At 39.9% G+C, this 13,961-nt stretch overlaps 2 protein-coding genes across 2 annotated transcripts; both read left to right on the forward strand.

Moving 5' to 3' along the window:
- The first annotated feature begins 1,432 nt into the window (after positions 1–1,432).
- Positions 1,433–10,267, forward strand: LOC148728717 (uncharacterized). The gene is made up of 3 exons (XM_088762711.1): positions 1,433–2,326; positions 9,249–9,439; positions 9,526–10,267. The coding sequence occupies exon 1, from the start codon at positions 1,693–1,695 to the stop codon at positions 2,128–2,130; it is 438 nt and encodes a 145-aa protein (XP_088618837.1). The 5' UTR covers positions 1,433–1,692; the 3' UTR covers positions 2,131–2,326; positions 9,249–9,439; positions 9,526–10,267.
- Positions 3,227–6,316, forward strand: LOC148728718 (uncharacterized). Its single transcript, XM_088762704.1, has one exon. The coding sequence runs from the start codon at positions 3,420–3,422 to the stop codon at positions 4,041–4,043; it is 624 nt and encodes a 207-aa protein (XP_088618830.1). The 5' UTR covers positions 3,227–3,419; the 3' UTR covers positions 4,044–6,316.
- Positions 10,268–13,961: the final 3,694 nt, after the last annotated feature.

Genomic DNA, 13,961 nt, shown 5'->3' on the forward strand with positions numbered 1-13,961 from the left:
AGAACAAGCAACAGGCTGGACATCACTCTGATTTTCGCAGGCAGAAGTGTCCTCTTTACTGTCAGACAAATTATTCTCCCTGCTAGTTCCGGGTGGATCTACTAGAATGGAGGCACAGTAGTTGTTTAACTGCATCAATTGGAGTTATTGACCTAGTAAAATTGAAAAGTTTAAATACTATCACAATATGATGAACTTAGTGAACAGTAAGTGCTACAACACAGTAACTTATTTTAACTGTAAAGAAGTGGACCTTCCTGCAAAAGCATCAAGTAGTTCAGGGTCGAACGGAGAACCCGCGCTCGAAGAAGTAGAGAAAAGTAAATAGATAAGGAAAGCAAAAATTTCACATATTGAACACAGAAATATATATTGTAATTTGGAGCCGATAGATAAACTTGTGGAAGTTTCGGCGATGGGCTACGGCAAGGCTTACTCTTTTCATTTTTTGTTGGTTACTGAATACGTGCCTAACATTTGACCATTGCATCCCTGGGTGTAACGATGCGTAAACTGAGCACTGCGAATCACCAAATTGTAATCTGATGACTGTTTAACACAAAGGCAATTTATATCGTTTCCCATTTATTTTGCCAGATTCACTGCTATTCTCGCACTATATTCGGCCCGCAAAAAAGCCTGCAGGAAAAATCTTTTATACAAGACTGTTACATAGGACTGGATTCTAGTCTGCCTCTCTATCTCGCGTTTTATTCGCTACGCACAGGAACAAATCACACTGTGCCACGTTAGATTGACTTAAAGTCGTGCATTCTAGTCGGTACGCACAAGAACAACTCACTCTGTGCCACGTTTGATTCTCTTTCAGTCTCGCAGTTTACTAGGTACGCCTAGGAACAACTCACAGTGTGCCACGTTTGATTCTCTTTCAGTCTCGCAGTCCACTAGGTACGCATAGGAACAACTCACAGTGTGCCACGTTTGATTCTCTTTCAGTCTCGCAGTCTACTAGGTACACATAGGAACAACTCACAGTGTGCCACGTTTGATTCTCTTTCAGTCTCGCAGTCCACTAGGTATGCATAGGAACAACTTACAGTGTGCCACGTTTGATTCTCTTTCAGCCTCGCAGTCTACTAGGTACGCATAGAAACAACTCACACTGTGCCACGTTTGATTCTCTTTCAGTCTCGCAGTCCACTAGGTACGCATAGGAACAACTTACAGTGTGCCACGTTTGATTCTCTTTCAGCCTCGCAGTCCATTAGGTACGCATAGGAACAACTCACACTGTGCCACGTTTGATTCTCTTTCAGTCTCGCAGTCCACTAGGTACGCATAGGAAAAACTCACTGCTCCACGTTTGATTCTCTTTCAGTCTCGCAGTCTACTAGGTACGCCTAGGAACAACTCAGTGTGCCACGTTTGATTCTCTTTCAGTCTCGCAGTCTACTAGGTACGCATAGGAACAACTCACACTGTGTAACGTAAGATTGGCTTTAATTGGCAATAATGAAGCCTGTAATGATTAAGCAGTTGGAGAGTGGAGCATCTTTGGCAGTAATTTTCGTTGATGACGTGAGTGTAAATCTCACTGATGTGCGTTAAAAAAATTCGCGAAGAAGTCGATGGTGCGTTAAAAAAATTCGTGAAGTCGATGAACTGGTGCCTAAAAATTTACATTTAATCTCTACCTGGGGATCGCCAATAAACCACTTTCAGGAAGGTAATATGAGCCTTTCAGATGCCCTCCACAGTGATGATGCATTGTCGATCTGTGTGTTCAAAGAAGACATTGACAGCTTAAAAATAACTGCTCCTAAAGAGCCAGAAGACCACAACCCCACAGAAGAAATTCCGGAGCAAATTTCCGCGTCAGGGTCTTCAGGCGTTAAAGAACCGCCGAGCGAAAATCCACCTGCTAAGTGTTCCCGCACCGTTCAGATTACGTTGACGAAAACTTTTGGAGCTAAATCTTCTCCTTCAACTCGATACGCGTCGGCTGCAGTAAGGAAGGGAGTACGCCTTTACTCGCTGATGGATATCGAGGCTTCCACCGGGTCAGAAAAAGATAGGAGAAAATGGTGGAACGAGAAGGCTAAGGAACTTTGCGAGAATTCGCAGTATGACAGTTTGAGGGGAGAAGCCATCGACCAAAAGTTCCACTAGGAATGGAAACTCCAAGGCAACAAAAATGTTGGATGAAGAAAAAGAAACGAGAAAAGCTATAGAAAAAATTATTGAAAGATACCCCGACCTGGACTAGTATTTAGCATGGAAAAATAAAACGAAAAGTGAAACTTTGGTGCGAAACGTAACACGTGTGGAGGTGGCAGTACAACAACTGGCAAGAAGCAAAAACAAGGTAGAATTTAAATGTAATCAAACATTGCTTTATGTGAGGTTGAGGAGAGCGGAGTGCCCGGAGTAATTTTAATAAAGGATTCGTGATTAGGTTTTTTGCTTTTTACAACTTGTTAAGAGCGAATGTTTGAATTGACCTAGTAAAAATCGAAAAATGTGGCAAATGATCAAAAAATTGAAAACCTTTATATTTTGCCCAGAGATACCTCATGGTGAACTTAAAAACGTGGTGAGGTTTTTTTTTTCCCAGACTTGCTTCTTTATCCTAGAAAATTCACGAAAACTGAAACGAGCGTCGGTAGCTGTAAAGTGGCGGAAATCAGTGCCCCGAGTAGAGGCAAATGAACTTTGCTCATGAAAAGCGCAAAAGAAAGCAAGCTCGTATCAATTTGACAAAATTGTATAGGAGGGATTGAGGTGTGGCCTAATTCTAAAACGGGACCGTTTCGTTTAATTTTAACATCACGGAATGCTTTTAAAAATCACCAATATTTAAAATCCAAATATCGCATTTTGTAGCTCATTTTCAATTATCATTTTCACCACGCGGTATAACTCGGAATCGGTTCAGGTCAAGCTCATGATAACTGGAAATGGTGTTGTTTTCGAGGATATAAAAATTAATTTGGGGCTTTTCATTTCCGCACGGAAATATCTTAATATCTGCGTTACGAAGTTTAGCAGATATTTGATTTCTGCACGTTCTGTATAGACCACTTTCATAAATGGCTGCCGGATTAATATTCTTTTGTTTAAATTTGAATTAGCCCTTCTGGCCTCGCTTGAGATAATGTACTCTTGAATTTTTTACTGGAGAACGAGGCCAGAAGGACTTATTTAAATTTAAACAAAAGAATATTCATCCGGCAGCTATTTATGAAAGTGGTCTATGGAATGTGGTCGTCGCTAAGCACGCGTTCTGGTATGTCTCTTGTGTGTAGTTATTTGCATAGTGGTATATAAGTCTGAGGTTAATTGGTATTCATCCTTCGGGTTGAGAACGCCATCGCATACAGAACTTTTTTCAGTTCATCGACCAGAGTAGCGACCTTCACTTTCCTTGGCCGGACGCGGCAGACGTCGGTGTGGCCGTAATGGATGCAGCGATCAGCGAAGCGATTCAGTCTACTGTTAACGTGTTGGTCGGTCGTCTAACGGATAGCCTTACTGGAGTGATTGAGGCAAGGCTAGGCAGTTTGGCTCAACGTTTTTTCGAAGAAAATGGCGCCACCGTCGGGAAAGCCGTCAAAAAGGCTCGCCGTGAAAACTATACATGTAAAAGAAAGGGAAATCAACAGCCGCTTGATCACGAGCTCGAGGTGCTGGATAAATTTGATGCGGCAACGAGTGTCCTAAAGAACAAGTCGTACGACAAAGTGAAAGCAGCCTTGGAGGAAGGTACGGGTATCATATCCAAGCGCATAAAAGCCATTGAGATAACTTATAAGAGCGAGTTTGGTTGGCAAAACGTGAATGAGTACATGTCAGACGAGTTGGCGTCAGACTCAGACAACGAGAAAAGGATGTGTCGCGCGGAGAGGAGAGCGGAGAGGAAAATCAAAGAGAAGCGTCGTCGTCAGCCTCGCCCTTTCACTCGTGGTGGTTCCCAGTCTACCGCTTCGAATGTTGCTTCAAATTCGCAAAGCCCTTTGCAGGCGATCATGCAGTCCGTAAGGATTCAATCCCTCCCCAACACTTGGGTCCCTTGTTCAAGATAAGTATTTAAATCGTTTTTGCTTGGCTCAGTTCACTCATGCGTCCTTACTTCTTTGTATTTTACTTCGGATTGATGGCGTTGCTCGCAGCGCACAATCCAATGTTCTCCATGATTTGTTGTGTCTTGTTTTCATTTGGTTGTTCGCTTAAGTTAGTGCAGAAAACCAGGCTTAACTTTGGGAAAATCGCAACATCGTCATTTACGTCACGACATTATCTAATTAGGCACCTCGGGGTTAAATCCAGAATTCCAAGAACATTTTAGAAGTTAGCACCGAGGTCGATCAGGAAATCAATACAGTAAGCTAGCCTTGCATAGCTAACCACGGCAGATTGGTTTTTATCTCTGCTTTCGTTGCAATTTCTCATCCATTTCCCATAGCGGAGTTCACAATAACACATTCCTTGAGCTAGCAGAGGGCGTCTGCTTTTCTTTGGGTATTTGAACACCTGTAAGTCCTAAGGAAGCTCTGGGGTAAACTTGAGCTTCATTGTGGACTTGAAAGAGGACAGTAGCCCATTTCAGAATTACCCTTGGCCTTCTTTTCAAAACGATTCCTGGTGCTAATGCTTTCATATGATAATAAGTTTTCATTCACATGCAAATTAAACTCATTTTCACAAGGATGGTTGAGCAGTAGGCCTCGTTTTGAAAATGTGGCCAAGGGTAATTCGGAAATGGGCTATTCAATCATTTATAACAGCAGGTCAAATTATCTTTGCCAAAGACGTTAAAGGCGGGAAGCAATTTGTGTGTAGATGTGACACACTCAAGCATTTGTTACGCAAGGCTGAAATTAATTCAATCTTGTTCCCATCTTGTAATTTTACGGCCACGAATATCAATGAATAGCGTTTTTAAACAAATTTGTTTATATGAAAATTTTTCTTATCAGTTAGTCATTGCTGTGAAACTTGTTAACTTAGCAGCAGAGTTGAATGTAATACTGACATTACCTAGAAGAGCCAATAAGCAGAACACAGAACAACAAATAGCTTTAGATAAAAGTTTAGGGAAAGGATTAAAGGTCAGAGTAAAGGCGAAATACAGACAACGTACGAAATGAATGGAATAGGAGAAGAATACCAAGTATGCAGCTGGAAACAGAATGAAACAGATAGGGTGAACCAGACCTGAGGATAAATGTATGATAAACAATGTGCCATTTGAAATAACTACTACAAAAAAAGAATCTTAGCTGAGTTAAGAACGTTCTTCCCAAATTGAGAGTTCTGGTTACAAAACTCGCTGAAATTGATTGGGCTGGAAACTGTTAAAACAACTAAGTCAAGTAACAGGTAATTCTTTTGATATTTCAGCAAAGACTATTTCAGCTAAGACTATTTCAGCTTATGTCGTGCCGTATTTCTGAACACCTAAAGACTGGCGGCAATACCGATGTTGAGGCCAAAATAGAACAAGTTAATTTTAGATCGAGCGCCAATTCTTGACACGCTTTCCAGCAATCGGACTTTATCACCAGTTCCTTGCATCACTCTTTTTTAGTCGTTCGATGAAGAAGATGGTCACAAAGCTGCCGTTTATTCTAGAAGAGTTATCCAGCCCATGCTAACGGAAAAACGCGCAGGCCTTATCGCAGAATTAGTAAGGCATTTTTAAGAAAAATTTTCTAGCTAACCCTTTTTCAGGTTTTCGTTAAAAATTATCATTTCGAGGAAGGATTTCAAAAATGCTGCAAAGCGCCAGTCTAGTCAAACTGCCAAAATGGCGCGGCATGTTGTTCCGGATTTTCTTTAAATTTGTGGTTTGCTTCCAGGGACTTAATATGTCAGCCTTGTTAATTACAGAGGCGGAGGAAAGGAAGACAAATAAGGAGTTGCCGCAAAGAATTGCTTCTTATTAACCAAACGCGAGGGCCGTACTGAGGATTATTGACCCAAAATCGTGGTAGTATGGAGGGAGCGCAAGGAGGTCCGTACAAAAATATCCAGGGCCAATATATATATACATATATATATCTTATTAACCAAGCGCGAGGGCCGTACTGGGAGAATATCGGCCCAAGGTCATGACAGTACGGACCGAGCGCAGCGAGGTCCGTACAAAAAAAGACCGAGGGCCGATATTCTTCCAGTACGGTCCAGAGCAAGCTTGGTTAATAAGAGATTTATTATACGACTGAAGTTCAAAGGGTCACAAGTGCGGTATCATTCGGGACCATTTGGGACAGTGCCAATACTGAGAGAATATTGACCGGCAATAGAGCATTTTGATTGCTTAATTTTAGTTATTGGCCCTCTGACTGCCCGAGTCGTGTAATAATTCCCAATACAGCTCAAGCAAGCGATGTTACTATTTTATCCTGACGTTCGAGTCTTCCTACAGTTGTATATCTCTGCTTTTCAGTGAAACACTCTTCTAAGGTAACATATTCAATATTTATCTAATAAGCAAGTTTTTAAAAGTATTATTCTCGTGGCCCAAAAAACCCCAAGAAGGGAACAATCCAAAGTGTTTTTTTGATTGTAAATATTTGCGAATTTTTTTCAAGACCGTGTGAGAGGTGGCACATCGACTGAAAAATGACGATCCTCACATTTCCGTCAGAGATGCCTTAAGGTGAACTTGGAAACGTAGTAAGGTGTTTTTTCCCAGACTTGCTTCTTTATCCCAGAAAATTCACGAAAACTGAAACAAACACGAAAACAAAAACACTTTGGATTGTTCCTTTCTTGGGGTTTTTTGGGCCACGAGAATAACACTTTTAAAAACTTGCTTATTAGATAAATATTGAATATGTTATTTGTCACGACTTTGCGTGACAAACGTTTGAGTATGTTGAATTCATGGTAGTATCAGATTGCTTCTCGTCTTCAACGTCTTCGGCAAAGAACATCTGACCTGCCGTCATAAATTTTTGACTTGTCCTCTTTCAAGTCCACAATGAAGCTCAAGTTTACCCCAGAACTTTCTTAGGACTTATAGGTGTTCGAATTCCCAAAGAAAAACAAACGCCCTCAGCTAGCTCAAGGAATTTGTTATTGTAAACAATTCCGCCATGGAAAATGGATGAGTATTTGAAACGAAAGCAGAGATAAAAACCAATCTGCCGTGGTTAGCTATGCAAGGCTAGCTTACTGTATTGATTTTCCTAATCGACTACGGTGCTAACTTCTAAAATGTGCTTGGAATTCCGGATTTAACCATGGGGTGCCTGATTAGATAATGTCGTGACGTAACTGACGATGTTGCGATTTTCACAAAGTTCAGCTGGTTTTTTCAATGCGGAAATGAAAAGCCCCAAATTAATTTTTTATATTCTCGAAAACAACACTATTTCCACTTGTAGTATACTTAACCTGAACCAATTCCGAGTTATACCGCATGGTGAAAATAATAATTGAAAATGTGCCACAAAATGCGATATTTGGATTTTAAATATTGGTGATTTTTAAAAGCGTTCCGTGGTGTTAAAATTAAACGAAACGGTCCCGTTGTAAACTCAAGCTATACCTCAATCCCTCCTATACAATTGTCAGTCAAATTGATACGGGCTTGCTTTCTTTTGCGCTTTTCATGAGCAAAGTTCTTTTGCCTCTACTCGGGGCACTGATTTCCGTCATTTTACGGCTACCGACGCTCGTTTCAGTTTTCGTGAATTTTCTAGGATAAAGAAGCAAGTCTGGGAAAAAAACCTTACCATGTTTCCAAGTTCACCTTAAGGCATCTCTGACGGAAGTGTGAGGATCGTCATTTTTCAGTCGATGTGCCACCTCTCACGCGGTCTTGAAAAAAAGTCGTTTTTAATATTCTGAACATTTTAAATACCTCGGCATCTATATTACTTTACTGGAATACACAGAGGTTACATATTGGATTGTTCCTTTCACAGTACTTTTACAGCATATTTTGGAGTGCTCTCTTCCTTCGCCTAAACTTTTGATTCAAGATAATTTGGATATATCAACAAAGTTGAAATGGTAAATTGGCCACCGTAATGATTACAAAAGCTGACGTTTCGAGCGTTAGCCCTTCCTATTCGCTCCGACGAAGGGCTAACGCTCGAAACGTCAGCGTTTGTAATCATTACGGTGGCCAATTTACCATTTCAACTTTGTTGATATATCCAAATTATTTCGTTACTCCCACCGACGCAGCCCCAAACAGTTTCTTTCGAAACTATCAGCCTTTATTCTTTTGATTCAAGAGGTACGTTTAATACTTAGAATTTTAATTAGCGCGTGGCGACTTGGGAATTTGGATGAATTATTCCCCCGAGTTGTCACGCAATTTCATTTCCGCATCTTGCCGAAATTTAGCTTCCATTGTCGATAAATTTTTATTTAAATGTTCAAGAAAAGAGAACGAAACGTCTTGCCCATTTGAGTTGTCGTTGAAAGCAACAAGCAGAAAATTTAAAATAAAAATTAGATCAAGTTCTTTAAGTCGAACGGAGGAACTCACGCACAAAGAACAAGCATCTTCAATTGAAAGTCACACAAAGTTACTTGATAAGGAATGCAAAACTTCTACAGCCTGAAAACACAGGAATGTAGATTACAATTTAGAGCTGACACACAAACTTGTGGACTGCGGCAACTTTGGGCCAGAAATTTTGGGTATTCTCGTTGCAAAAAGACCCATGCCGACATCTGTCACTGCATGATCAGTTCTTGACATTTGAGCGGTTTCCCGTCCTTTTCTCTCATTGTAATAAAATACTTAAGTTCGTTGGAACGCGTTGGCAGGAATCTCCTGAACAGCTTTATCCCAAAATGGTGTTGGGCTTTTTTCCGACATATTTTTATTTTGTTTCGTTTGCAAAGCACAGAAAACCGTGCAGGGAGTAAGCACGGTTTGATTGATTTATTTCATCATTGGAATATCTCTGCAGGTGCCATTCCTCTGTGGTGTAACCCATAGGAAACGTTTTCCAAATTGTTTTTTGTTCTGCGGTACGTTAAATCTGACATGGGGGGACATTGGATTTTCAAGTGCAATCCCAACTTGTCTCTTTTTAATCAAAACTTTTACAACCGGTGAAAACATCCAAAGTACTGTATGTTTGGGCGGGGAGGGCAAATTTGGAGAAGAAAATTTGAAATGAACAAATAACAGGAGACTTTGGAAAAATGAACGGGATTCAAATCCAGCATTAGTAAAATTCGCCTGAGTTGAAGCTTTTCTTATTTCCGCTCTTTTTTATTTCATCTAAGATTTCATGGTATATGTTCTTTCACTTTAGAATGTCACACAGTTGGGGCGACATCGTTTCTGAAGAAGAGAGAGAGGAGATACTGCGTGGAGAGAGAGAAAGGAGAAGGGATGATGAAGATCGAAGGGGGATGAGGATTCAAAGGAGAGTACGGCTGGAAAGAAGAGAAAGAAGAAATGGGAGGTCAACAGGCGATCTCAGAGATCGCCTGTCAACCAACCGTGAGTATCAAGAGCCTTTCATCAATTTGATTATGTCACCAATAATGATTTACTAATAAATTTTGTTTGATCATCTTTATCAATAGAACCTCGTTGCCACCGGTGCCATCGGAGCGGTCATTACTCCGCACAGTGCTCTTCTGAGCTACGAAGAAACCCAGTGCACCAATGCCACAGATGTGGGGGCATGGGCCATTACCGGGCCCATTTCCCAAATCGTCACCGTCCACGCACACCCTATAGGACTCATACCCTACACCGCAGTAATGCACAACACATCGCACCGCAACGTCCAAATGCCGCACAACACCAAACTAACACACCACCGCTTAATAATGCCGCACAACATACTAATACACAATTTCGTAATAAACCACCACAAGGTACTAACTCGGCTACAGTAGATAACAATTTTTATTTTTATTCCACATTGGAAAACTTGCGTTATAATTAGATTTTTTTTAGACATTTGTCTTTTTTAACTAGTTTTTTTTCCCTTGGCCCCTTTTGCCAACTTTTAAAATATTTCATCTGGATAAATATAATTATAAAATTAAGATTTTTTTATGTAACACACATTTCTTTTTTTCAAATAAAATTTGTATTGTATTGTCCTATCTCTCTTGTCAGTTTACATCACTTCATCACTTGTAATTGCTTATTGTCACGATTAGCAGTACTAAATAATCCCCACAAGTATTCACACAGCCTGAGGAAATTAATGTATTTGGTATACAAGTAATTTCTCAGGTGGCATAAGAAGAAAAACTGGATTTTTTGTTTCATTCTCCCTGTCTGTTCTATGAAAAAAAAAAAAAACAGAATAAATTGTGAAGTAATGGAAATTAGAGCTTCACGCTTCTTGTGCATGCAAGGTGACCATGGCTAAATGACATAATTTTAGATAAATCAGAGTGTGCGCATTTTCATAATCACCTGGAAAATTGCATTGGCTATTATGAATATTAAGTTTATCATCCTCTTCTTCCTTCGATCATTCCCTGATTTGCCACTAATGTAAGAAAAACAAACAACCACTCTTGATCTTAAAATCAACACAAAAACTGTTTTTCAGAAAACTGGATTCCTTATTAGCTCTATAAGTAGGTGTCACATACATGAGGTGTAATTCAGATCCATTTCATCTCCGCTGACCAGTGAAACACCAACAAAATGGCGACTAAGGATTTGGGAGAAATTTAGGCAGACTAACGAACTCGTAACCTTGACCTAATTCATCTCCCATTCGATGTGCTTTACGAGTTCAGGCATTCTATGAGTATTGAAAAAGCGGTTTACAGTTGGAGCTACCAACCAGATGAAATATATGGATCGACCCCTCTTGTTAGGCGAATATATAATATTGTAACGTACCGTTATGAGTTCGCTTCCTTCAGATCAATCAACACTAAAACTCAAGGCTTTATTCAAGTCGCCATTCCTGCAACACGTGTTCATCCGTCAAGACCATATCCCCCGGGGTAGGGGTGCGTTACAACATTACAATATATATATATGACATCGTTCCACCCCTCCCGGAAATATATGGCGACCCCTTCTCGGTCCATCGATCTACTGATCTAATAATAATAACTTTATTTATCCTGGTAAGAAACCGGTCAGTCGATCAAAGATATAGATCGACTGGTATTAATCGGTGACCAGTTAAAAAGAATTACAAGCAATAAGAAATCTAAAATGTATAAATTATATATAAAAACTAGATATATAGAAGTTCGCTTCCTTCAGATCAATCAACACTAAAACTCAAGACTTTATTCAAGTCGCCATTCCTGCAACACGTGTTCTTCCGTCAAGACCATATCCCCCGGGGTAGGGGTGCGTTACAACATTACAATATGTATATATGACATCGTTCCACCCCTCCCGGAAATATATGGCGATCCATCGATCTACTGATCCAGTGATCCATCGAACTACCGATCCATCATTCTACTGATCCATTGATCTACTGACCTTCGTTGATCTCCTGACCTTCGTTGATCTCCTGATTGACTGATCCATCGATGTACTGATCCATTGATCTACTGACCTTCGTTGATCTCCTGATTGACTGATCCATCGATGTACTGATCCATTGATCTACTGACCTTCGTTGATCTCCTGACTAACTGATCCATTGATCTACTGATCCATTGATCTACTGACCTTCGTTGATCTCCTGATTGACTGATCCATCGTTGTACTGATTCACTGATCCCCTGATCCCTTGATTACCGATCAAGTCCTGCTTCTATAGATGCTGTGACGTCAGTTGTGAAGTTTTTACACTGAGGACAACCCGAAATAAACCGTTTTGAAAATAATCAAAGGCTCCTAAGAGCAACCTCAAGGTATGAATTTTTGGCGCCCTTGACGTAATCTGCAATCTGGCTTTCTTTGGAAAGTTTTTTTTTTTATCGTGGGCAACACGTGCTGGCACAATTATTGTGTTTGTAAGCGTTTTGATGGAGAAAATTGTCTTAAATTGCGAATGTGTGAAGAATTGGTTAAGAACGAGTCTGTAAGAATCAAACATCTTGGGAAACGAAAATTTTCAACCCCCCTTCAAATTTTGCACGCAGTTAGGCACTCAGGGGGGATGCACAAAAATGCCATTTTTAAAGGTTGCAGCACTCTTGTTGCCATAGTAACAAAGGCTGCTTGTTCGAGGCCAACGGTCCCATTTTCGTACAAAAATATCGGAAAAAAAATTGTAAAATGTTTTTTTCTCTATCTCAAGTTAAATTAAACATTACACATTGGTACTTCTAGCATACATAGTAACATTCCCTGGAAGTGAATGTGAACACACCAATAGATTATTTATCTTGGTACAGTTTCGGTCAGTTTTGCTGTAGGGTAAAACTGGGATAACGTTTTTCTAAAATTTCTCCAAAAGTACACCGAATCTGGAACTGAAACTTCGCACTTAGTTGGTTATAATATTCTAGTTTTTAAATGTGTAAGAATCTCTGCAGGCCTGCCTCTACTTTTCATAGTGGCAATTCGCGAACGAAGCTCAAAAATCAGATATTGCATAAATTAGCCATGTTTACATATAATTTTCTCAACAAGCATTTCAGACGAATGAAAAGTGCAAGACTTTGAAAGAATGTTATCTTCTTAGCAATGTCCCGAAGAGAAATCTCGCCTCTACCTTTAATATTTAAAAAAAAATTGATCAACCATCATGAAGGACTATTCGACGTAACTACAATCATGTAACTTAAATCGCGTGCATATTATCCAGATTCCGAGTACTGTACCTTTTTTCATGGAAATTTGAGCAAACCGAAATCTACTGACGATACACCGTTATGCTTGTCTGTCATTTGAAACATGTTAAAGTTGGCTGATCTACACGGAACCAACGTAACACCGGTCATCTGTCATAAACATATACGTTATCACGATGGCGTGACGCTGGATTTCTCCCTGAAGTTTCCATCAGGTCACTCCAGAGAAGACGAGAAATGGGCAATTTTCGATATTTCAGCAGATTTCCACACATTCTGAGGTATGAAAAACCAAAAAAAAGACAGGAAAACCTTGATTGAACGTTCGTAAACACAGATAGTAGGAGTATGACTCACAACTTGTCAGCGATAGTACTACATGTAAAACCCTGTTGCCACAAGAGCAATTTGTACGACACATTGCCTCTCCGGCTTACACAGAGCAGGTTCGGGTAGTCATTTTCGGATGAAAGGAACTGAGATATTTCGAATCATCTGAAAACTGTTAGAAAACTGTCAGAAAATTTGCATAAGATATAATAACGAGACTTATCACCGCCGCAGTGCAATCGAGTCAGTCAATGTTTCCTTTAATGTCTTGATCAAAAAAAAATCAAAACAAAGTTCGAAATGAAAGATTCAGTGAAATAATAGTCTTATAATTCCACCTTTCAAACTACTCATCATCCACACTCAAAGTGCAACTCGTGACTGGAATGAAACTCCCCATGGTTAATATGTAATCTGGATTGCTCCAGGTTCTTCAGGAAAAAGAACGGCGACTTCATCACGGTTATTTTCCACAATTTTTTTCCAGGATATCTTTTATAAGTTGAAAGAAAGATGAATATAACGCAATCTTCCGGTGATTTATACGACAGGAAGTCAAAGGTCTCTTTAGTTTTCCCCTGAGGTGGCCGGGAAGAAGAAGGAGATCGTTCGGTCCAATAACGTTAGTTTGTGGAGATTATCAAGCTAATAACTGAGAAGATTGTGCCTGTTGATTTATCAGTGACAAATCTGTACTCCTCGGTCCGTGCGACACCGAAAAAAAGAACCTTTGTGATTTTTTAGGCACTTGCTATAGCATTTTATTATCAAGAAAAAGAATTCTCAAGGTTTAAAGCCAAAATAATGTTCAAGCATGTAAAAGATTCCCTGAGAAAAGCTAAATTTGTGGAAAATGATTGTGATAAAATCCCTGTTCCATTTGCTGTAATGAGGGCATACTGAGTTCTATCAATCGGTAATGTTGTAATTAACTTGAGATAGAAAAATAAACA

This window comes from Stylophora pistillata, chromosome 6 (assembly GCF_964205215.1).
Source record: "Stylophora pistillata chromosome 6, jaStyPist1.2, whole genome shotgun sequence".
Classification (NCBI taxonomy): Eukaryota; Metazoa; Cnidaria; class Anthozoa; order Scleractinia; family Pocilloporidae; genus Stylophora; species Stylophora pistillata.